Source organism: Melospiza georgiana, chromosome 3 (assembly GCF_028018845.1).
Source record: "Melospiza georgiana isolate bMelGeo1 chromosome 3, bMelGeo1.pri, whole genome shotgun sequence".
NCBI lineage: Eukaryota > Metazoa > Chordata > Aves > Passeriformes > Passerellidae > Melospiza > Melospiza georgiana.
The window spans coordinates 103816145-103841918 of NC_080432.1; the positions used below are offsets into that span (position 1 = coordinate 103816145).

General features: G+C 41.5%; 1 protein-coding gene across 1 annotated transcript in view; it reads left to right on the forward strand.

Moving 5' to 3' along the window:
- The first annotated feature begins 242 nt into the window (after nucleotides 1-242).
- Nucleotides 243-25774, forward strand: part of SNAP91 (synaptosome associated protein 91) — a 63246-nt gene continuing 37714 nt past the window's right edge. The window contains exons 1-7 of the mRNA XM_058021172.1: nucleotides 243-327; nucleotides 918-1077; nucleotides 19254-19396; nucleotides 20453-20528; nucleotides 22326-22428; nucleotides 24038-24131; nucleotides 25294-25405. Coding sequence (XP_057877155.1) covers nucleotides 948-1077; nucleotides 19254-19396; nucleotides 20453-20528; nucleotides 22326-22428; nucleotides 24038-24131; nucleotides 25294-25405 — 658 coding nt within the window. The 5' untranslated portion in view covers nucleotides 243-327; nucleotides 918-947. The remainder of the gene's footprint in view (nucleotides 328-917; nucleotides 1078-19253; nucleotides 19397-20452; nucleotides 20529-22325; nucleotides 22429-24037; nucleotides 24132-25293; nucleotides 25406-25774) is intronic.

The window sequence follows — 25774 nt, forward strand, 5'->3', positions numbered from 1 at the left end:
CGCCCTCTGCACCGGGCTAGGGGGCGGCGCTGCTGCGGCAGTAGCGCGGGGATTAGGCTGCGGGAGGATTAAGCCGCCGGCTGGAAATAGCAGCGTCGGCTCCCGGGCGTGGACGCCCAGCGCATCCCCGGCGGCGGCGGCGGCGGCGGCGGCGGGAGGGGCAGCCCGCCCGGCACCTGGGGCTACCGGGGCCGGGGGGCCGGGGGGGGCTGCTGCGCCGCGGGGCGCCTCGCCAGCGGGCCGGGCCGGGCAGCGGTCGCGGCGGGGGCCGGCAGTGCCCTCCCCGGAGCGGCGGCAGGAGGACGGCAGGGAAGGACGCGCTGACAGGTCGGCCGCTGGCGCTCGGTCCGTCCCGCTGTCGCCCCGCGCCGGGATGCTGCATGGCGCTGGGCGCCGCCGCCGCCGCCGCATCCAGCGGCGCCCCGCTTCCCGGCGCGGGGAGGGGTGGGGGGGGAGTCCCTGTCGGGCCGGGGGTGGCGGTGGGGGAGGCACCGGGAGGGCAGAACATGGCGCAACGGTGCCATAATCTCGCACCGGGGAGGCGGCGGCGCGGGCGCTGCAGCGGGGCCGGGGCGCGGTGGAGGCAGGTGCGGGAGAGCTGCATCTCCCATCCCGGGGCTCGCACCGTGTGTGTGTGCAGCCTCCTTCAGCTGCCGTCATTATTTCCCCTTCATTTGTTCCTCGCAACGCCTAAAATACCCTCCTTCCTGCCCCGGGCGGCTTCCAGCGAGGCAGAGGCTTACACAACGGGGCGGGGGGGCTGCGCCTCGGGAGGGGCCGGGCTGCCCCGGGGACCATTGTGCGTGTGGCGGGGCTGTGCCCGTACACCCCTGCTGCCCCTGCCCGTCCCTCCGTGCCTGCCCCCGGCCGCAGACCCGGCATCTCCCCCTCCCCTCCCGTGTCTTTCGCCCTTGCAGAGCAGGCAGCAGCCAGCACGCCGTTCGAAGATGTCGGGTCAGACGCTGACAGATCGCATCGCAGCTGCTCAGTACAGCGTTACGGGATCGGCCGTAGCCAGAGCCGTCTGCAAAGCCACCACGCATGAAGTGATGGGGCCCAAGAAAAAGCACCTGGACTGTGAGCATCCCTTTTTGTTTCCCCAGCCAAGGCCCGGGGCTGAGGAGCCTGCCCGCGGGGCACTTCAGCGGCCTCTGAGCCGGCTGGCTGTCACGCTTGCTCTAATCCAGCTTGCAAAGCGTGAGGGTGATGGGAAATCTCCAGGAGAGGATGAGTTATTATTGCATTTCTTCTCTTATTGCATAATACTGCTCTTTCGGCCATTTTTTCTCCTCATGACCTCTTGCCTTTTATCCAGGAAGACAGTGGAAAGAGCGCCTTATGGAGCAGGGGCTTGCGGGGGAGAGAATCACAGGGCAAAATGGACACACGTTTGCCACTGCCTGCTTTGGTCAGGATTAAACTAGGATGAGATATACATAAATGATATTCCCAGAGCTGGCCAAGCACCAGCATAAGCGGGGCCATCTCCACAGCACTGCATCCCCACTTCTGAAGAGGTTCAGATGATGGCGTGCTTAAATGGCAAGGCAGTGGGATAACGCCGTGCTGCAGACTGGGACAGCCTTTGGAGAGTTTAAGGGCTGTTGCTGAGGTCCCAGATATCGGACAGCAACTTTGTGAGCTGTCCAGTAGTGTGCGTCAATGTTTTATTGAAGATGGATGTTGGCTTTATCTCAGATTTTTTATGTATTCTGGACTGGCATTAGCTATTTAAGGCATGAAGCAAGGGTGAGGCAAAACCTTTATTGGAAAACAATGAGCTCGTCATGTTTCATCCTGACAATTTCACTTAACTGTCTGCCCCTGCTTGGAGACACCAAGTAGTAGAATGGTGAAAGAATTTGGTTGTGGGGTGTTAATTGGCCTCATTTACCAGTAGTATCTCTGTCCAGCATTGAACTTGGCAGATCAACAGCAGGTGTTAATATCTAAAACTAAGTGGGCTTCCCGTGGTCTTTTTGGACATGGTAAGAAGTACATTCAAGTAAAGATCAGCAGGTTTTATACCAGGCAGTCTCTTGGCTGCTGGCCATTACTGAGTAATGCTGGTGCAGGTGTTTGTAAGTACAGTTCTGATGATGCAGTATTTGTTAAAAGGGGGTAGCATTACTTCTGGAAAATAATTCCAGATTTCCCTTCTAATGACTTTGTAGCTTACCCTCCAAGTAGCAAACAGTAGACTGGTCTTTCAGTATATCTAGATGCTCTTGCAATGTGTCCAAGAAATGCTGATGTAAGCAGCATTGATTGAAGACTCACTGGAGTCTAAACTGTTTAAGTAGATAATTGGTCTTGATATCATATATTCTGTCATGTTTTACTGTATATTTTAAAAAATCATCTTGGTTATTGATGTTTCTTCTATGTTGTTTTTTGGTAGCTGTCAACACTTTTTAATCTTTTTAAACACTTTAGGCTGTGTTTGGACTGTCCTATACAGACGATATCTCTTACTCGAAGCTTTAGCTTAGGAAAAGCATAGTTCATGCATTTGAAAGCATGCTGTGTCTATATGTCTCTGTGTTTCTGTGTGTATATATATATATAAATAAAAATACTATCTGGAATAGGCAGGATTAAAGTGAGGTAGGAGTAATATACCAGTGTTATAGTAAGGACTGTAAAGGATTTGTGTTTGGATATTGGTGCTAATAGTACTATTCAAGAAAGTGGGTGTACAGAAGACAGAAGCAAGTAGAATTCCACAGAATTTCTTACCTACCTGCATGACACACATAAAAGAGGAAAAGAAGTTATCATTTCCTGGGAAGACATATGTCTGCTCTTTTTTTTTTTTTTTTTTTCTATTTTACAAGCTGTAAATAACAGTTCAGAGTTTAATTGTCTGGGTGCATTTCAGGTCGGATAAGTAGCATTTGAAGATGTGAAGAATGAAAGGTAAAACTTCCCAGTGCCTTACAATAAGTTTTATGTATGAGGGGTTTAGACAATTAAAAATTGAGATTCCAGAGTGATGGTTGGAATGATGCCTTAGGAAGAGCTGTAATTCTGATATTGGCATTGGGCTTCTGTGTCCTTAGGGAACTCCATAATTTTATTTAGTGTCTTAGAGGCCAGGTGTCAGGTCACACAACCTCTCTTCCACTGCCCTACTTAGCAACTGGGCTTCGTAAATTAAATTGAGAGATCAACTATTTAACATGGGTTAAGTAGTCCTGTAAGGATAGGATACAATAATGCCTGTTCTCATATGTTTGCTGCAGAAGATAATAATTACAGAGGGTTATAGGGAGATCATAGGTGGCAAGGTAACAGGTGGTGTGTAAGTAAGGGAGAAAAGAACAGAATTGATGTCTTCAATGTAGAAAAGCTGAGCTGCTAAATGTTTACTTTTGTGTGGTTGTCTGTACTTGCTATAGCTTTCAAATCCAGATTGTAATATAGGTGCTGCTATATATTTGGCATGGGCTCTCAGTGCTGGACAGGCTGGTCATGAGAAGGAGCACTAAAGTGTCATTTGGTTGCTATCTTATGCTTGTTAACAGGATTTACCATTTTCTTGAACTCTAGATCTCCTACTAGTGAATTTTCAACAACTGCTGGAAGTAGTGCCAGATGGCATTAAATGAGCTTTCCCTGTGGTGGGAAAAGGAATGTAAATCTGGGATGCTCTGATGGTGTGGGACAGTTGAGCTCTGATCATTTTCGTATTACAAAACTGTTGTCATCCAAAAGTTGTCTAAAAATCACCACAATTATGAGGATTCCTATCCTTCAGCTAACCAGTGTTTGTTAGCTAGATTATTATTCCTGTGAAGAAGTGGGGAGCTAGCAACTTTATTTTGATGCAGTGGGAAGGGCCATTGCAGTGGGTGAATGAGGCATATGGGCTACATTAAGGATATATAAGCTGATCATTCAAGTGGGAAGGCAATACTCGTGCACAGCATAGGGAGCTTGATTCTTAGAACTGTTCTGAAAGATGTGTTAAGGCTTCACTGAGGATTTAATTGTGTGGGCCAAGTAAAAGGCTGCTTCAAGCCTCAAATGGGAATGACTCTGACGGTATCAACAGGGAGATGCTTTGGGAGAAGGGAAATATATGACTTCCAAATGTGAAACCACATGATATGTGAGGGAAAAGTGGGTAGATCTCAATTCAGCTCTTTTTATAGGATCTCACTCAGAAACAGACCTTCAAGCTTTCATTTAGGGAAGTGGATTGGAAACTAGTGAAGTTGTTGCATCTGCAGGTGGTTGTAACAAGTTCCTGTTTGTGAAAATGAGAGAAATGTCTGGGATTTTCGTTGACTTATTTTGCTGAGTGAATTGCTTTGCAGCAGGAGGAAGTTCTTCAGTGTGTATTCTGAAAAGACCACATGTGTCTCCTTCAAAACAATTCTCATAAGGTAGAGGACCTTCTCAGAAGCCTGATCAAGAGCTGGGAGATGTTTGTGAAAAGTCAAAACAAAGCAGATGAATAGCAGGATTTGATTTTCTGTGGCTGCAAAGATGACTTGTTTATCTGCTGGAACTTATTTTCATCCCAAGCCTAATCTTGCATATTTGCATGCACCTGGCAAGCAGAGGCTCTAAGAAAGAAGTTTATAGTTTAATTCATGGTGGTAACTGAACTGCAGGGCTGGTGTCAGAATTTTGCTTGAACAGACACTTATTTCCTGCTGTGTTCTACCTTTCTTCTGCAGTCTCTGGTGTTGACCTAATAAGTTTGATTCACTTTGGTCTTTAGTGTTGAAATAGAAGTGTGCGTTGACCAAAAGCAATGTGTTAAACTTTTTTGCCTAGGCTCAGTAAAGATGATGTTCCTGGGTCCCACAGGTTAGCTTTAGAAACCTTTGTCTTACTCCTGGGGAATATGTCTGTCTCTGCTTTTTGGGAAGAGTTGGGGGTCAGTGGAGCTACCTTGAGTCCCTAGAGTTCAGTGTGTGCTGACTCAGTGGTTAAAGGACAAGGTTAACTAGGATGTGCATCTTTCAGAAGGTGTTTGTTGTTGAAGTGATCTGGGGAGTGTTCCAAGACTGTTGGCACTTGTGGCCCTCTCCTAGTGGGAGTAGTGCAGATGTACTGCATTGCTCTGCAGTCCAGGTGACACTGGGGCTCTACAGCTGTGGGAGTGTCTTCAAGAGAACTGCCAAGTCCCTGTACACACTGGGCTGAATCCTTCACATTTTACTAATGAAACTGCTTTTATGTCTCACTGTATCTTGTATTGCAGTAATTCTGTGTGTCAGAGAACTGACTTTGTTTAAATGTGACTGCTGAAGATCAGCTGGAATACTGTGTCTCAGTTCTTGTTGCCATAGCTGGTGTGGATTTTACACTGTGAACTCCTCTGTTATCCCAATGAATTGCTCTCACACCTGAAAAGAAAAACATCCAAGCAAGCAGTTATTTTCTTTAATTCTTTATTGGATGTTGGATTGGCACTTTTATTGTGTGTAAGGACTCATCATCAGTTTTTGTGTTGAATGGCTGTTTCTGTGGGCTTCTACCATGTCCTTTCCCAAAAGGGTGTTGAGGACACACTTTATTTGTAGGCATGCAGATCTTTGAAGAGGAGTAGAAATAAATGTCTGTCATGGATAAGGTGAGATAATAAGAACACTTTTTAGATTAGTTGTTCTTGACTATTTAAGTGGCATTAACTTTTTATTCCCCCCCAGCCCCATACTGTTTTTAAGGCATGTGTAATACCAAGAGAAGGCTGCCCTAATCAAGCTAAGACACTTGGCTAATTCTTCAAAATATGTTTGAATCAGGGTAGAAGTTTGAAATCATGATAAGATCCAAATGTTGAACTATGGGCAGGATCACTTGATTCTGTGCATTTCAGCTGTTCTGTGTGTAAGTTGTCTTATGGTGCAATGCCTAAGGAAAAGAAGAGGGAAGATGAGAGAACAAGAAAATGAATAGGCACTGTAATATTAAACTTTTTATCATGTAAGCAGTGTAACTTGATAAAGATTGACTAGTCCTGAGGGCAGGTATTGTTAGTCTTTTTCAAGAGGAAGCAAGATTCTTCTGTTAAACATGTTTTTTCAAGGTCATGGATGACAAATTCTGGGACAAGTCAGGGCTTTCTGTTGTACTGACTTCCATTGTAGACCTTGATAATGGAGTAGCTTTTTATGAGATGGTCAGAATGGCAGTGACCAGAGAATGGTTTTAATCACTTCTATTTAGTAGTTGAGTATATTTCATAATAGTCTCACAATGTTGCTGCCTTAGATTTTGGCAGCAATTGAACGTCTTCGAAATGACAACAACAAAAATCTGCAGGTTTGATTGATTTTCTATGTTTTGATTTCATCTATGTCTGATTTCCCAGCCTCACTCTTAAACCCTTTATCTTCTGTGCATGCTTTATGCCGGCCTTTTGCACTAGTGAGGAATTCTCTGAAGTCTCCAAGAAAATGCTCTGTAGGTGTGGTCAGTCCATGCTTCTGTGTCTCTGCCATGTGAAGGATCCTCTGAAGTGCTTAAAAGTAGATGACGGCATAACTTTGAAGGGCCTGAAGCGTTTCAAAGACTATTTATTTTCCCTTCTTCTTGCTGGACTGAGAAATTGGTAGCCAAAGAAAATTTCCAGCTCTCACAGCTCCCATTTTTGAAGAAGTAGTAGTGCAGTAGAGACACGCTGCTTTTAGCATTTTCCTACTGCTGCTCAGGGTTCTTGAGACTACTTTGCTCTTCCTGCCCTGCTTACCTTGCCCCAGTGCTGGGTGTCCACGACAAGTTGTTGGCTGCAGGGCTGGCTTCCATAGGAGACCAGGATGTGCTCTGTGCCAGACACAGCCAGCTCCATGGTGCATCTGCTGCAACACACAGCTGAGCCCAGCCACAACGTCTGTGGCACCTCAAGGAAAACAAACCAAAGAAAAAGCAGAAAATACTGAACAGACAGAGGAAGTGGGGAAAAAGAAATGGCAGAGAGAACACCGAGGTTAGAGGTGGAGCAGGAGGTACAGGATGCACTCCATGGTGCTGGAGCAGATATGCTCTGCAACATCTGGAAGAGCCTCCTGTTCTCAGAAGTCACAGCTGCAGCATTTCCCAGTGCTACTGAAACATTGCCATGTGCACAGAGTTTGCTCCCTGGCACTGAAGAAAACAAAGGGATAGACCTTCCTCAGTCAGCTGTGGATATACAGTATTGCTGAAGGAGCTGGCTCCAGTATTTCTGAGGATGGGGAAAATTTGGGGTTGGAGTGATAACGTTATATCCCTTCCCTTTGCCTTACCTTAGCCTAAAGGTGAGTCCAAACAGTATCAAACTATGGCCTTAAGTTACCATGCCCTGTTCCTTTTTTGGAGCACGGATCAGGATGATAGTAAGAGTGGCAAAAGCAGAAGTTCTGTTGTGTGCCTTGGGTAATTACAAGAGCCTCACCAATGAGTGACAAACCTTGCACCTCCAAGCTTCAACACATGGCATGCAGATTAGAAATAATCTGGCTGAGATATAATAATAATAATAATCTGGAGAGAGGGCTTTCAAAAACCGTGAAAACGAAAAAGCAAGGAGTAAAGCAAGCAGGAAATCAGGGTCTGGATGTCATTTCAGGAGAGATAAAGAAAAGGATGGGTCATCTGGCACAGGACTGAACCCTGAACTCAGACTGAATGAGAGGATAGAAGAAATCTTCCCAGTAGCCTTGCAGGCAGTGATCTGTGGCGCAGGGTTTGCAGCAGTGCTTCGGTTCCTCTGAGTCAGCAGTATCAGCAGGATTGCAGTGTGCAGCCTCACTGGTGAGCTGACATTAGAGTATCCCACCCCACAGATTCAGCAAGGCTGCTTGATTTTCCTTCTGTCCAAAATTTTGCTTGGATGAGAGGTGGTGGTGTAAATTAAGCTGAATAAACCAGATGTTGGCAATTGCTGGAAGGCAATTGGAATACTTGGCAGAGGCTAGCTTGTCACCTTGCAGAGTATGGTAAGGTCTGCTTTTTCTGGAATCTTGCAAACCATATGCTCGACCCTTAAACTGTTTTTAATGCTTTTTATCTTGCTATTTTGTTCCTGTTTTCTTCAGAGCTGGCTGAAAATAATGAAAATCAATACAAAACACGTTTTGTTTGTGCTCATAAAGTCTTCTCTTTAGGTTGTGAAACACATTTACTAAAGCAGTTGAGAGTTGAAGTTCACTGAGGGAGGGAATATAGTATACTATCCATCTGCACTAGCATCACAAGTGATGTTGGACATCAACCTTGAAATGAATGTAGGTGGAATACTAGAACAGTATTTTCTGGCAAATGGGGCATTCACTGGGCATCAGGGCTTGGTTGTAGGCACAGGAAATGACAGTGCACAATATTACAACTGACTTCTGGACCAGCCAAATCTAAATACCTTTCTGTGTCTCTTTTCTGCCCAGGATAATGTGATCTCATGCTTTGTTGTAGATTATATCTGTATCTTAACTTAGTTTAATGAAAGGGATTGGATGCCAAAAGGCCCTGATGTTATGCTAATGTTGTGTGTTTATGTAATTTTTACTCTGGCCATCTGAGCAGAGGCAGCATGTCAGTCAGTTGCCTTTCCCAGAGTCTGTTTTTTTCCTAGCTATTGATAAAACTCAAATGTGTTACGATGTTTTTTGTAGAGGGGATTTTGTGAGTAGATAGACATGATCGTGCTTGAAGACCACCAAACCCTTCCTCTCCCAGGTACTGAGAACTGCAGGTTGCTGACAGGACGTGTCTGCAGCTTGGGTCTGACTTGTGACAGTCAATTCCTTTTGGTTGTAAGCCAATATACAGAATTACGACAGGTAAAAAGCAAATTGGCACGAACTCCTGTGTTGCAATTGGGCCTCAGAGTTCTGACAAAACAGTTGAGCCATATTCTTTGACAATGTTTCTTTACTGACTCAAGGAAGGAATAAAAAAGAAAACAGTGTTCTTTGCTCATTGTTTTTAAGTGTTTAGGAGATTGAGATGAAAACACTGGTAAAGATAGATTGGAGGGTTTGGTGTCCACTTGAGCTAAGATTGTTCTACCATGCCCTTAAGGGACTAAAGGACACGTCTTTTCAAGAAAGTGTCTTAAACTTTCTTTTGTCCTAAGAAGTGAAACAAGGCTGTGGCTTGACTGCTGACAGTACAGTGCATCACTTACTTCACAGTGACTCTTGGCTTTGCACGAGAGCAGGTGACATGATGGCAGCAGGTGCTTCCATAGCAGATGGTCAGGGGTTAGCCTGCAGAGCCTGGCAGGCTCCTGGTGCCCCTGGCATAGTTTTGTTATGTATCTTAAATCACTCTGGTACTTTACAGAATGTTCTAAAATGGTCTTCTAAGAAGTCAGAGAAAGACAGGACTGCTGGAAGCATGAATAAAAGACGCTGACTTGTCGCCCCCACTGTTTAAATGTATACCAGTGATGGGGAAGGTGCTCAGAGTAGGGTAATGGTGGGTGATCCTGCCACAGCGCAGGACAGCACTGTGAGGGGCACATCTCACATGATTCGAGAGATGACCTAGATGCACTTCAGGGGGAGTTCAAACTGCTTTTCACAGGACTCTTCCTTTCACTTCTTGCTTCAGGGAATGTAGGGCTTGTATGAAGGGGGCAAGCCAGCTGGCCTGTTTCCTGTCTCTGAAGGTGCTGTTTCTCATTATATAAAAAAAGGTCAAATATAGATTAAAACTTCATTTTATCATTGCATCAGTCCTTTAGCAGCCCTGGAGTTTACAAATCCAACCTTTTCAAATGGAGACTTGGGTTTGGATCCTGTTGCATGACTGGAATCCAGAGTATGTTTTTTGTGCTTGTAGCTCCTAATCTTAAGTTTTATAGCTTAATCTAAATGTATTTATAGGAGAATGTACATTCTGCTAAGGGACAGCAAGCCAGAAGCAACTCACCATATTGTGTGAGTGTGCCAGTGTTTTGAAAACATGTATGTTTTATTAGGAGTGATGTTCTCTTGCTGGCAAGTGCAACAATGGTATTTTCATATGTGAGCTTTACCTGCAACTTTCTGAGCTGATCTTTCATTCTATGAAACGACTAAAGTCTCTACATTAGAGTTTTTCTGGTTTTGCAAAGTTGATTTGAACTTCAAATTGCTTTGTTGGTGGTGAATGGCAAGAGTGTTAACAGGCAGGGTTTGCTATGTTTGTAATAGGTGAGTTTAAAGAGCTGCTTCTTGTTCATCAGAAAGCTGGAAATTGCTTAGACAGTATTATGAGAAACTAACTTTCAAATATCATGCCCCATATCATGCTAAAGAGTTAAATTGACACTTCTGGGTGTTCCAGTCTAGAGATCTGACTCTGCACAAAGCTTCTCTGCCTGGATGTGAGCCTGTGTGATGGATTCCGAGCTCCTCACTCATCAGTAGCTTGATAGGAGACTTCTACTGCCAGTGGCAAAGGCATCATCCAGAGGCATTAGTGAATTCAAACTGTTGATAGCAATTAAGTACTGTCAGGTTTTTTTTTTAATGTTAATAGTCCTTACTGCATCTTCTATCTCTCAGGTGGATGCTCCATTGAATTTAACATTTTGGGGTTTTTTGCAACATCAATAAATCTGCAGTATGTTAAAGGCTACCAGATCATGTTGAAGAGTCGAGTCTATTGGAAGTAGACCTCAGTGTTTTCAAGATTTTTGAGATTTTAACTCACCTGACAGTGTGGCAGAAGAAAAGGAATATTGTTTAGCTGATGTAGTATGAGGGAATGGAGATAAAGGAATTGAGCAGGCTCATATTTTACTTTTATTTTTTGTTTTTCTTAGCAAGGAGAGGGTAAAGCTGTGTCTAACTGTGTCATTTTGTTAAAAAGACAAGGCATGGCATTCCCATACGAGACTGCCATCTGGTTTTATGAACTCTTCTGCTTTATGGTAGATACAGAGATACAAGACAGTGGATTGAAATTATAGCAGCCATGTCAGAAAGCACTTGCTGCTTGGTTGGAGCTGCTTCAATGTGCTTCCAGGAGGTCATACTGTTGCACTGGCTCATGCAGAGGTTTGTATTACATTTGATTTCTTTTTCCTACAGGTATGTTCATGTTTTCAACAGGGCTGCCTACATGGTTGCAGGCATATCATTCCTAGTTAAAAATTTCTGGTTGTGTCATTTTCAGGCATCCACTGATGAGAAAACTGGACTCAGAATAATCTTGCTAAGAGAGTAGTGAAAGCATGGACCATGGTCTGGATATTGAGTCAGATGTGTCAGCTTCTGAGCCTGCCTAGTCAACTGATCCCTTTCCAGCACAAAGGCTGTAGCTAATTACCATGTCACTGAAGTTGTTTGCACATTGTCTCATCCCCACCCAATATTTTTTTGTTTTGTTTTGTTAATGTATTCCCAAAATGTCAGAGCTAAGTACTGGAGCTGGAACATCAGGCTTCTTGCAATATGTTTTCAGTCTCGTTCGGCTTTTTAGTGAATTACAAATTGCTGTTCTGGGCAGAGTTGATAGTGTAGTGATAGTTTCACTTCTAGCAGTTTATTAAAAACAGATGGTTTTCTGCGGAAAGGAGATAATTTGGGGATAGAGTTCTTCTCAGATGGCAGCATGGCAACTGAAAGAGCTCAGGTACCATGCCTCAGCTGATTACCATTTTCTGCCAGATGTGTTTGGAGTGTAAGATCAGCCCAGCATGTAAAGGCTGATTAGGATTAGAAATTGCTCTAGTGCAGAGATTACAGTAAATGGCCCAGTCCTATTGTGGCAAATGTGAAATCCTTGTGTTTCCAGTGTAGTTGTAGTCTGTACCTAAAAGCTGCAGTTGATCCTGTTGCTGATATTCCAGTGAGCTCCCAAGCGATAAGAGTTATGAATTGATACAGCCAACAGGTAATGTTAGGGGTTGGTCACTTTCATTGAAGAGATAATCACAGGCCACAGCTGGAATCCTGGCATCAGGCTGTGAACGGGCCTAATGTCAATAGGCAATTGACAATAGTAATTTAAGTGGACTTTATTGACTGTTACCCTTCTAAGCAATAATCTTGCAAGTCTATAATCCCTTTAAAATTGCTTTGTTGTTTGCAGCAAGAGCCAAGATGCAAGAGAACTGTCACTTTAATGCTTGTATGGATGGAGAGCACAATTCCCTTAGAGGAAATTGAATAAATGCTTTGAAGGCTAGGCAGAAGATTGGCTGGTGGTTCCAGTTTTGTCTCTAAATTATTGTGTATTTTGGTTAAGGCTTCCAGGTTGGAAGTGCTGAAGGAAATGTCTTGTAGAATGAGGTCTGAGATTTACGATGCAGGATAAAATTTCCTTTTCATGCAAAGTTATTGGTCAAAACCTATTTATAATGTTGTCAGGGTTTTTTCCATCTCTGTTCTTCCCCTAGCCATGTTACAATAGCATGGGAAATAGCATTTCTTCAAGACAGCTGCTGTTATATTTTAATCTTAGAACCATTGGTTGGTGTCCACCAAATGCAAATTATTTTTTTCATACCTTAAACTGTTAAGAACTATGCAAAAAAGGCACTGCAATAATGATTTGTGTCTCAGCTCTTCCTTCCAGTAAATCAATAAAAGAGAGAAGTGGCACATTTAGCTCCAGAATTACTTGGTGTTTGATATCAACTTAAGCAGAAATGCTTAATTCTTGTATTTGAGCAGAAAAATGCATGTTTCTGTTGAGCTAGTTTTGGAGCAGAATTTGTGTGGAAAGAGGGCTGGAAGTGGTTCTGTGGGTGAGAGGAAAAGATCATTAAAGCTGTGATTCCTCATCTTTCCTCTACTTTGCTGAACTTGTGTTATTGCCTGAGACAGATTCTTTGATATTCAAAGTGAGTGAATTCTGTACAAATGAGGTTCAAGACTGAGCTTCTTATGACTTTGGACAGGGAGAAGATGCCATGCTTGATAACTAATACTTTTCCCGTAGTGAAGATGCTTTAAAAAGCTGTGGTAGCTGTACTGGGGAAGAAAGCAGGCAGAATTCTTGGACCAAGGGGCCTTTCCCCCTTTGCTTGGTGTTCTGGCTTTGGGGGGGAGGGGGCTAAAAATGTGCTTTCCATAGTATGTTTCTACTAGAATGTTTGTGTAGCCTATCTTCTGTTATTCCAGGTATGCGATTCCTGAGTAAAGATGAAACTTTTATTCTTCTGACTGGTTGCATCACAGGTGTCAGCAAGGTCTCAGAATTTGTTTGATAAAACAAATATCTATTTTACATTAACAAATATATTAATATCTATAACCTATATTAATCACTAATTAATTTGCAGTCCTAAAGACTATACTTAAAACCTCAATGAGTGCTCCTTAACACTTCTTTGTGTTGAAGTATTTGTCCTTTGTGTTGAAGTTGTGTTCTAAGTATTTGTCCTCACAAGAGTCTGAGCTTCTGCAGCTCAGCTGACCTGAATGTCAGTTCTGCTACTCTCCTTGAGAGAACTCCAATGTAAACATTAAAGGTAGTGCACACTGTTCTGCCCAGTACACAGAAGCAGTGGAGCTCTAAGTTCTGGGAACTTTTATGTAAAAAATATTCATAGTTCATGAAACTTGAAGGAATTGCTTAAAGCAAGATTGTTTTGTTTTTAACACAGTGTAATCACACTTTCCCCCATTATTAGAGAGACAGCTTATTCCCCCTTTATTAGAGAGAGACCTGCTGTAGTTGCACCCTTTTAGATCCAGTAGAAGACCATCTGATGGTTGGCTTTTATTTCCTGTTTCCAAGAGAGCTGAACCTGAACCTCTCAGGAGGAAAATCCATACATGTAAATAATTAAGTGCAGCATATCTGATGTAACGCTGCTTATGAGCTAGGGTGATTTTTGCAGATGACTTTAAGCCAAATATCTTGAATGATATGTTGGTGAAAGAGGGGTGCAAACCATATGGAAGTATGTTGGAATAAAGTCCAGCAGTGTGTATGGGCAGTAAATTTTCCACTTTGTTTCAAAAGAGGTATTTGATAACATAGGAGGTGATGCACTGTTGTATTTAAAAAGGAGCAGTGAGGTAATAAGATGATCCTAAGGTTAATTAAAATCTCAGGTTATGAAATAGGAGGATACTTCAAGAGAAATTTGCTAGTACTCAGTCATTCACCCTGTCTCTCTGCAGACCCTTCATGTGATTGATAGGATCTGCAAAACACTTAATATTTTGGGTAGTGCAATATGCCTGTGAGTAGGCAGAGAGGAAGAAAGAGTATATAAAAGCTTGTCTTGGTGTGGGGTGCTGTTGTGTGGTTCGAAGACTGATTGTTGTGACCTCTCAAACTTCAGGATCTGCTGCAAGTATTTGTCCTCACGAGAGTCTGAGGTTTATTTTGGAAGTAGGATATATTTGAAGTCTGGCTGGAGAGAGGAAGGTAGCCCCCCTGAGAGCTACAGCTGCATTGTTGGGAGTGTAAAATACCTGGAGAGCACATGGTCAGTGGGAGATTGTGTTTAGGTGTGTTGAGTTGGCACAGGCATGGAAGTTCCAAGGCAATATCTGCAAGATGCTGGACTTAGGTAAAAGGTGGACTTGCTGGCATCAATGTGAGATACAGCAAAACTTGAGGCAGACTTCTGGGGAGGAAGGAGGAGACAGCATGCACTGCTGTTGGGGTCATTGTTACAAGCCAGACCAAGATGTGCATTTGTGTAGACAGGGCAGTGAAGTGAAGTGAATGCTGGAAGTGAAAAGAATAAATGATAAATGATAACCTCAGAAACAAATTCAAACTCTTTTCCATGGAATTGCCTGATAGTCGAAGACAACAACATTCAAATCAGCTGATGTTCTTATGAGCAATTGTTGTAGAAGCAGAAACTGGTAACTTTGTTCTGCTTTCTGATACGGTTTTGTGGTCAGGTTTCTGCAGACAGGGAAGTTCAGCTCTTGCCTTGCTTAGCAGTGTGCTCCAGTAGCTTCCTAATACAGTTCTGTCTTGCAGGGGAGGGACTCTACTCCTACTTGCCTACTTAACTTTCTTAGTTGATGCTTGTAAACTCTTACTCTGAGTTGCTTCTTTCTGTTCTTGACTAGCTTGGATTTGGAACAATCCTGCATTTCCTTTTCAGTAGGTTCAAGGCATTATTTAAATACTTATAAGTGAGAAAAAAACTCCTGAAGTCTATTGTAGCATTTGAGTAATAGTGAGGAAGGTCTGTAAAGGGGTTACTGCTGGAGAGATTTGTCAAAGTTTAGGAACTGGATGTATGACACAGCTCAGATGCTGAGGCAGCTTGTGTGTTAATTCAGTCTGGAATGACAGCTGCTCTTAAGTTGGCACTGATATTTCTCTGAACAGAGAGGTCTTGTGCTCTGCTGCTGTTTCTCTGCATACTGAAATGTAAATTGTGAATAATTAATCATGAACTGGGAAATCCCAGGTCTGTTTATTAGAGAATTTGGGGGGGAGGAGACAGGGCAGGGGGGCCAAAAAGCCCTGCCCGGATCCAGAATATCATCTGGAAAGATAAAGGACTAGGAGTTTTAAAGTATGGTATAATCTCTCTCATTAAGAAAAAGAACTAAAACCTAGTTTTTAATGAAATTGAAAGAATCTGAAATTCTGAAACATTTGAAACGTTCTTACTGTTCCCTTTTTTTGCCTTATGAGCTTAACAAACACTAAAGCTAGTCCCATCCTTTAGTGGGCTCTGAACCCTCCACCATTCTTCCTCTCTTTGGCAGGTTTTTCTTTTTGTTAATGGAGGTGTGAATTAGAGAAGAGAAGCAAACCTAGAGTATTATTAAGTTGCAGTTGTCTTAAGTCAGGGTGAAAAGATTGGCCTGTCCAAGAGCTTAAAGACTGCAGTTTAGATTTAAGTTATGGTGTCAGAGAATTGATAGCCATTTATTTCTTCTACTGCATTGATTTTGCATCAATTTTCCATCTCAAAGCTTAACTAAAAAAATATATTGAAGTAAAATTATAATTTTTAAAAGTATCTTTAATTGGAGAAGTCTTTAAAATAACAGCTACGAAAATGGGGAGAGGGGAAGTAGGAGAAAGCACATATTGTGATTTGACAATTGTGATTTAGTCCCACAGTAAACAAATGGATTCAAATAAAGCATATATAGAACTTCATTCTCCAGTTACTTCCCTTCTGTGAAATCTGTGGTAGAAGTACTTGCTGCTGCTGCTGCAGTACAGTTCTGATCTCTGACTGTGCTTGTAATTTGTATTTGAGCTCAGTGGGTTTGGGGATTAGCTGTCAGTGTACTGGATGCCTGCAGTAGCAGAAACTTCTTCAGGAAGGTACCTTTAATTCTTGTTTGCCCTACTTGTGTGTGCCCCAAATGGAATCAACTTTGCAAGATTGCTTATATGGTTTCTGTTGGGTTGTTCTTCATCTGTTTCTTCTTAAAATTAGCTATTTTGTATTAGCAAATGTACCTGTGATTTCCTTGGAAGACTAATCTTTACTGTCTCTTGTCCACCCAGCAAATGTCTGAATTTGTACATTTTGAAAATGTGGTTTCTAGATTTTTTTCCTGCATATGATTTATTTTTCCTTTTATCTGTTCTTACCACATTAAAGTAAAATTATTTTTTCCAACTCTTATTTTAAAATTTAGCTTAGCCACCAAACCCCACTGCTCAGTTTTGTAAAGTTAGCTGTGCTGGTGCTTCATTCCAGATGCTGATGGTTGCTGGTTAAGCTGAGACTCTGTGATACTGGGAAAAGAAACCCAGGAAATTTGAATACCTTATCTTTGTGGTGTGACTAAATAGGAAACAGCTCTGCAAGAATTATTCCCCCACCCCCAATCTCCTTTTTCTGGCCTCAGATGACAAGTGACATCTTCATGCATGGTTTAATTCTTTTCTGTGCACTGAAAGTAGTAGACTTAATTTTAATCATGCCTCTCTATTTTGCACACTATAATTACTCATGTCCTAAAACATTCAGAGCTTCAGACTGAGATGCTGTACCCTCCAGCAGTTTGGAGAGGAGACAGAAATGACTGAGTGACTTCAGAAGCAGTGCTGTGGCATCATGTAGCAGTGCCTTGTTGTCTCCATTGCCAGCATCTCTGTGGATGGACTGCTCTGGGGTTTCATTATCCAAAGTACACCAGTACACAATTTATAGCATTGCTCTTTCACAGAAATCTACATCCTGAAGCCCAAGACTGAAAGCTGACAAATTTGATGCATTTCCTTGTATGAATAAGACAAATGCTGTCACCTGCAGTAAAATCTTGGAGCGGGGTAAACAGTGAGTAAGCCACTTGTGACTTGCTTCTAGGCTTTTACAAACCACTCTCTTCTATAATGCAATAATCAGCAGTACAGAATAAAATATCATTGGTCTGTTTGTACCACAAGATCAAGGAGAATTCTTGGAGCTCTGTGATCCTGAACTGCTGTCATTCAATAGCGTGGCTTTGCCATTATAATACTTTGTCTGCAGAACTGCCTTCTTCAAGGGTGGTATTACTGAGGTATTAGAAGTAAACACATTTCAGAAGGTGTTCTGCGAAAAACTTCCATCTTCTATTACCAAGACAACAAAATGCCATGACAACATACATTTTCAATTCAAACTTGGCAAATGGATCACATAATTTTTGTCTCCTGTATCATCCCAGAAAATCATTCCCCTGGCCTGAAGCTGAGGACAACTTGCAGCTTTTATGCCCATACAATAGACAATTTTGTATGCAGGCAAGCACTGTGGTTTTCCCAAGCTTGTGACTCTGGGCTAGAGATCTCTTGGATCTTAAATAAATGAAGTCTTTGTAATAGAAGGTAAAAAACCCATAAAGATTACACGCCAGGAATTTTAAAAATACACAAACCAACCAACCAACCAACCAAAACCTGAACTTTTGAATGCTTCTGGTACAGCAGTGTGGATTTCTGTACACATCAGGTGGGTCTCAGTCCCTGATGTGACTCATTGATCTATTTAGACAGATTTGTGCTCTGGAATTTTCCTGTCCTGCAAAGGCAGAATCACTAGTTGAATTCTGAGTTTTGACTTCCCACTCTTAGCAACATTTATGCTCTCCATTGCTTGGGATTATGTAGGAGAGAGAAAGGAAGTTTGCCAAGTGGTGACCCTGCTGCCCAAGTGAATTGGAATCCTGTAGACTCACATAGTTTAGGTGTGCAAGGAGCAGTCACAAAATATCCTGTCTGCTTTTGAGGTAGAATATCTGTCATGACTGAATGACTTCAACAACTGGAGGAAAATTTCTACTCTGGAGATAAGGAAGAAATCATTAACAGTGATTCCTCTGAGGGAAAGTAAAAGATGAGTATTTTAATTTCAGATAATGCTTAGTCTGGTAGTTAAACTTGTAAATTTTTTTTGCTTAGGTCTTCCAATTTTAAGCCTCAGCCCTACAGTTAGATCTGTGTTTTGTACTCTTTGTCTTGCATGAAGTTGTATCCATGAGTTTTGCTAGGGCTGTGTCTGGCATCACGGAGGTTTTGGGCATGCAGTTGCAGTGTGCAGTTTCCAGCTGTGTCTCAAAAATAGGTGATAGCTTGTAGAAGGTAATTGCTGGCTGCCAAACTGGAGTCAATAGGTAACAGGGGATGTAGTGAACCACAGATCCTGAGGGATATAGAGGATAGTGGAAAGCTTGCTGCCCCATTGTTTATGATTTAACTGCTCGACGTAATTTCTTGCACTCTTCTGTGCAAGTTTACTTATTCTTAATGTGAGGTGCAGTTGCTTCAGTAGAAACTGTCATTCCTTGTGTTCTTTCTTGCTGTTGAGGAGGTCTTAATGAGTGCCTGAATGCACTCTTCTGCTTCCTGGGTCTGTAGAAGCTCTAGGAGGTGTGCTGGAGCTTGCTGATTAAAACAACCTCTGGGATGACAGAGTATCTGTTTCTGGTGATGCCTCTTTTTGCTGACTGGGTTCAGTGTGCTCCACATGTTACCTGTAGTTGAAGAATTCAGTAGTACTTCTCTAACTCAGAGGTAATGAACAATGACAAATAACTTAAAAACCTGCAGGCAGTAAAGTCACATGATGTTGTGCACCCTAACTTCATCTGGGGTAAAGATGGAGCAATGTTTGGTCAGAGCTCAGGACAGAATTGTTGAAAAACTGTTGTTTTTCGATGAAAGAGTTAAACCACTGCTGCTGTCAGCATGTACTAGTATAATCTCAGTTTGGAGTTTTTGTTGTTGTTATTGTTTTGGCTTCTTTTTTTTGAATGTGGAATGTAAGCCCTGAACTTCCTGTTTGCCACAGCCACGGCCTGCAGCCTGGTGGTCTGAGAACTTTGCCATGCTGTAAACTTTTTATCATACTTGTAGCACCTAACACCTTCCTTTTGTCTCTCCTACAGACTTGATCCAAGCAACTAATGAAACAAACGTGAATATCCCTCAGATGGCTGATACGCTTTTTGAGCGAGCGACGAATAGCAGCTGGGTGGTCGTGTTCAAAGCCTTAGTCACCACACATCATCTCATGGTCCATGGCAATGAGGTAAGTGTGAACAGCTCTCTCAAGGCCATGTTGGCACTGAACACACTCCAAGCCAAAAGTGTTAGTAGTGCAGAGGCATCTTGTCTGAACCAGAAAGGACCTGAGAATAAAGGGCAGGAATGATTCTTGATGAAGAGAAAACTTAGTGCTAGCAGCAGAGTTGGACTGTGTGTCTGTCTTTCCATTTACAAAACCATAGCAAAAGACCAAGATACAGCCTGTGCCAGGATGCTGACAATTTATGCATTGAATCTGAAAACAGCTACACAGGATTAAATACTACCTGAGATTTTTTGACTCAGGTCAAATTTGATGTTTTGGCATGTGTAAACTGCCATCCAAATAGCCTTCTTTGCATGAGTGTTAAAATCTTCCTAGAGCTGTAAATTTAGCTTGATAGCCTTTTAGATGAAGTTATCCTTATCCTTGCTTTTTATTGACCTGTATAGACAGGCATGTCTGCATAAAAAGAGACAGCACATTTAAAGAACTTCAGTATGACTGTGAAACAATTCCTCCCTGGCTGTATATACAGAGTTTTCATGCAATGAACTTCTCACAGTGTAAATTCTTACCTCTATTTTTCCATTCCAAGTTTTGGTCAATGTTCTTGTCTGATTTCTCTAACTGTTTCAGGCTGTTAGTCCCTGTGTTTGATGAGGGGCTTTGCTTGTTATTAAAACAGGCCCTCAGCTTGGCTGAAACTGAGGGCTTCTGGATTGAAAAGTCTGGGACTAGCCTGGATATGTGCTTTGTTAGCAGATAAATCTTGAGCTCCCTCAAATCCCTGAGAATTTCACATTTTTTATTGCTCCTTTCACAATATATTTTATGTTTTGCACATAAGCTATTTTTTATATATACCGTAGAATGTTTACTAGAGATTCTGAGTAAAAGTCATTAGTTTGAATGGACAAAACGTTTTTGGGAAGGTGTTGCAGGCTAAGACAAAAATCAGTGGTTTCATGTTGTATGCTGAAAGTAGACTTGGTAATCTTGTGCTAGAAGGTACAAAGCCTTCTAGCCTTTGATAAGAAAAATTACTTTGTGTTACAGAGATTTATTCAGTACCTGGCATCTAGAAACACATTGTTCAATCTCAGCAATTTTCTGGACAAAAGTGGATCTCATGGTAAGCCAACTTATGCATATAATCTTAACAAGATTTTAAATAAGATACTATTGTTAATTTGCTCCTAAATTCATAAGATATAAATAAGATAAAAATGCACTACTGAAGCCTTTTTGTAAGTACTTAATAAATACAGGAGCACAAATGAACTGCCGAACAACTTCAGAACAATTTTTCTCATTTCCTGCAATATTTTTACTCAAAAGGTGAAACTGTACAAATCTTTTAAGTGCTGGTTGAAATCTGGGCTGGGTCAGCTGTCTTCTTAACTCTTATGGGTGTTAAAAGTTGAAATTGATAACTTTTCATTTAGTTTTTTGGATTTTACTCAGTCTTAAATAGTAATTTGGTTGCCTGGGGACACTGCTTTTTAGGCATGAACTATAACTTCTTAGTGGTAGGGCTGTTGGCACCAAAAGAACTGGTTGGTTTTGATTTGATTTGAGTAATAAATTTAGAAAGTCTAGGCAGAAATTAAAGACTTTTCCCCTCTGAATATTACAAAGCCTGCTTTTCTACTTTTCCCTCTGGAATTATTAGAGAATTTTCCTGTGCCCCCAATTAACAGAAGAAAAGCTTGTTTCATGGTAGAAAAGAAAAGAGGAAAAATAGAATTCTTCAGCTGTCAGAGAATACTTGTAAATTGTATGCAGACTACAGACATGCTACAATAATGGGCAAATTCAAAGCAATGCCACATTATTTCATCTCTTGATGTAGACATGGGGCACAAAAAAAACTTTAGCATCTTTTAGATGTGGTAACAGAAGGAACAAAGCTAAACAAATACTGAGTGTGTTCCTCTAAGCTAAACACGATATTTGTGTCTATATATGTGCTGAAGGACACTGGTGTTTGCCAACAATTATTTTGTTAAATGCATTTGTGTTCTTCACTACTTTCTTTAAACTTAAATTGCCATTTCATAGTTAATGCACAGTGTATCATAGATAATAAGGCATCACATTTTGTAGTGGAATTGGCAGGGAATTGGTGGGGATACTTAATGATGAAAGATATTAAGGGAAAATATAGTCAGTGACTAAATTGAGGGGTGTGGATTGTTAGAAGGTAGCAAAAAGGGGCCTGAATTGAAGAGGAAGATGAGTTTCCTTCTGCACACATTTCTGTGCCTCAGAGAAAGAAACTGGAGGATGGGCTGTAATACTAACTGCTCAGGTGTCACAGGCTTGAAAGTCACTGAAGTTTGAGATGCCTTGTACAGTATTATGTGCCTTGAGTGTTTCTGGTGTAACAGTTCAAGGAAGGCAGGAATCTCTGGGGATGTCATCATGATTTCTTAGTTCTGGTAAACCAAGTCAGGAGGATTTTGAAGGTCCATATAAGAGTCAAAGTGGCTAACATACATGAAACATCAAGAGTGTTTAAGTTGAACTCGAGCTTTGTCCTGGAAGTCATGTACCAATTCAGTAAAACCTTTTTGTTAAATTGATATTTTCCCCCTGTTAATAGAAGGGTAACTTTTTGGCCACCAAGTAATGTTACCCCATAACTATGTGGGGGCCTGTATCAGGTTTCCCCTGGAACCATGCTGCTGGTGCATTGTATGAATCTGTTGGAAACAGAGGACAGTGGTAGATTGTATTGCTGTGCTACTGCTGATTTTTCTTCAGAAGCTGAAAGATGTCTTGTAATGACTGTTCTGTATGTGAAATTGCACAGTGTAACAGAAATCATAGAATCTTGGGATCTGTTGGCTGTATCTTATCATTTACTAAAGAATTTCTGACAAGCATGAAAATTAATAATAAAATGTGAAACTTTTTTTTTTTGCAGGTTATGACATGTCCACCTTTATAAGGCGTTATAGTAGATACTTGAATGAAAAAGCATTTTCCTACAGACAAATGGCATTTGACTTTGCAAGAGTGAAGAAGGGGTAAGCAAAGTTTAGATACGTAAATAAATAAGGTTTGTCTGACCCATGAAATTCCTTATTGTGGCATTACACTTAGTTTTAGTTTCTTGGTGACTTTGTTGTTATATGGTTTGTGTAGCTACAATGAAAAACCTTATTTTTAAAGTACTTGGAATTGGTTAAAAATTGCCCAAAGAGGAGAGGGTATTTGTGTTACTCTGGGTAGTAAGACAAATATTGAAGACCAAAATAAGATGCCTTGTAAAACTGGGAGCATTTAATGCTAGGTTTAAATCTTACCCTAATTAAACTTTGCTGCAGTGAGACTGAGTTTAGGATTTGGAGAAGGAGACACTCTGAAACTACATTTAGGATGTTTCATTACTCTCCAGACACTTTCCCTAAGAGAGATGGCTGATTGCAAACAAAGCCTGAAGTGAACACCTGAAGTTATTAGCAGGCAACAGAGCAAGCAGTTATAAACTGAACAGAATAAGCCTGTAAACTGCTGGCTTTATTTCCCACAAGAACTGTGTTAAAAAAAATTAAATTGATCCAGCACAGAGTTGTGTGTTGGTATTTATGAGGACATTTTTCTGGTCTCTGACTGCTCTAACTGGGACATTAAGAGCTCTAGATGCTCTCTTGAAGCACTGTTGGCACAGCAAGTGGCTTAACACCCCCTGAAGGTGCAGCTTGATGGAGGGCATACTAAAGATGCTCCTGCTAATCATGAATTGCATACAGGATCCTTCTGACAGTTCTGGTGTGTTCTGCAGCTTGGGATTCTGACCTGTTAATGCAGGCATCACCACCAGGCTGTTCTCTCCTGCTTCTCAAACAGCCAGGAAGTCTGGGGTCCACCACAGCAGCTTTGCTGTTCGCTGGAAACCATTCCCTTAGTGGGGACCATACAAGTTCACTCTTGAACATTTGTGTTAAATGAAGTTAAGTTTGGGCTGCTGGGGATCATACTGTTCCTGCCTTGATCTAAATTCCTGGAAAGGCTTTCTATGCCTGTTATTTCTGGTGCTTAGAACAAGGTGCTGCTTCAGAATATAGCATAAAATAAGTAAGAATAGTGGTATGCATTTCCAGTCTGCATATATATACACCTGTCTGCATCCAGAACAGGGCAATACATAATGATGTTTGTGCAGACTTGTCATAATCAGAGATAAAAATGACAATGCTTGATGACTGCTATAAGACTATGGATGACTCTTAAGGAATGCTGCTCATCCATGGACATGTCAGCAATGAGCTGTCATTAGTTATTCATAATAAACTTGGTGCACAAAGTATATCAGTTCTCTAGGTACTTCTGTGACAGTATTTCTAGTTAGTCATTTAAGCTCCCAGTGTCATCTTTCCATAATGAGATCAATCTCTTGCATTCATCACTCTAACACAAAACCTTTCCTCATTTGCTGTCAGGAAGGGTGGCTGGGCAAAGGATTTTTCATGCCAGCTCTCACGATGACATGAGAAGCAGGAGAATCAGACTGTGGTTTTGAAATGGTTTGAAATGAGGTATAGGTGTTTCAAGCATAAATTTTAGACGACAGATCAGTTTGGGGGAAGGGAGAGAGGAAACAGCATGGATTCTAATCTGTATTCCCTCTTGCAGAGCTGAAGGTGTAATGAGAACAATGGCTCCTGAAAAGCTGCTGAAGAGTATGCCAATATTACAGGAACAAATTGATGCACTACTTGAATTTGATGTATGTATTGAAGCTGACACAGTATTAACACTGGGCAGTGACTTATAAATGATGCATTATAATGAACACCTTTCACCTTGTAGGTAATGCTTTACTCCTCATCCCTTAGTGAGGGCCAAAAAATCCCCTTTTCAGTGTCCCACTGAGGTATCGTGGCCAAGGATGACCCTTGCCCATATGCATGAAATGTAAAGCTTGCACTTTTGGTTTTGTAGAGAGAACTTGGAGTTTCATCTTCTGCATCAGTCAGGGGGAAGAAATGGACAAAGCAGGACTGAACACTATTTTCTGTCTCTTGGCAACCAACTTCTTTTGAGGGGAGGAAAAACCCCATTAAAATACCATATGTACATTGTTTGGCTTCCTCAAAATCATCATCTGGTTTTCAGCTGTGGACTAAATTGGCTAATTGGTGTAATCTAGACTGTTCATAGAAATAAGTGTGTACAATACATTTATCATGCTATGAATGCTGGTGGGATTGTTTATCTGACCTAAGGATAAAAACAGGAATCAGTTGTTGTAGAAGCCACAGTGTAACATTTCAAAGAGGTTTTTGAAGGAATTAGTTCTTCTCTTGTTGGTGGGCAGCAAGATACATTTTTGAGGTGGAAGAGCCCACTACAGCTCTCAGAGGAAAGGCTTTGAAGTACATGTCTCATTGTGCTTTCCATTCCTTAAATGGCTTAGGAATTGTGATAGTGCTCTCAGAAGAGGAGATATTTTTAAGAAAATAAAGACCTTTTTATAAATAAGCACATATTTTCTTCCCAAGTTAATGTGAGAAAGGATCTTGACATCATTAATCCAAATACATTATCTCATAGACTATTAAGTTTTTGTTGAGCTCTGCTATAAACTGACATCTTTTGTCCATTTAATTAAAACTGTAAACAGCATCTCTGCCTTCCTATTCTCTATGATAAGTGAAAGAGACAGAGCTAAGATGCTTACTGTTGATGTGGGTACTCCTCTGCTATAGTGGATTGTTTTGGAGTGGTGGGGAAAGCAATCCTTGATCTGCTAATCAATATTCTCTTCAGTGTCTTAGCATGAAAACTTCAGTGCTCGATTCTGTCTATAACAGTACCAAGTACCTGATGTAAGCCAAAATGTTTGCATTTGACACCTGTTTTGTAAATAACTGATATTTTATTTGCAGGTTCATCCAAATGAACTGACAAATGGTGTCATAAATGCTGCATTCATGCTTCTGTTTAAAGATCTCATCAAACTTTTTGCTTGCTACAATGATGGGGTTATTAACTTACTAGGTAAGTAACCTGGCTTTTATCTCACATACCATACGTGAGTAAAGAATAAGTTTCAGATCTGCTTCCGTTTTTTACTTTCATTAAAGCTACATTTTTCTTGACTCTTCTAGTCTGAAATGAGAGAAAAATTTAAGCTGTACCCTCTTACATTAGTATTTATCTGAGGCTGGATCTTCACATGTCCTTAAAAAAGATACTTTAAAGACAGTGACCATATCTGTGCTTAAAGAAATGTACAGTGCTGTGTGAGCATGTGTAATATGCCCTGCAAAGTTAGAAGCTTTTGCATTTTTAAGATGCCCACATTCTTTTGTTATATATCACAGAATCAATTAGGTTGAGAAGACCCCTGGGATCATTGAGTCCAGC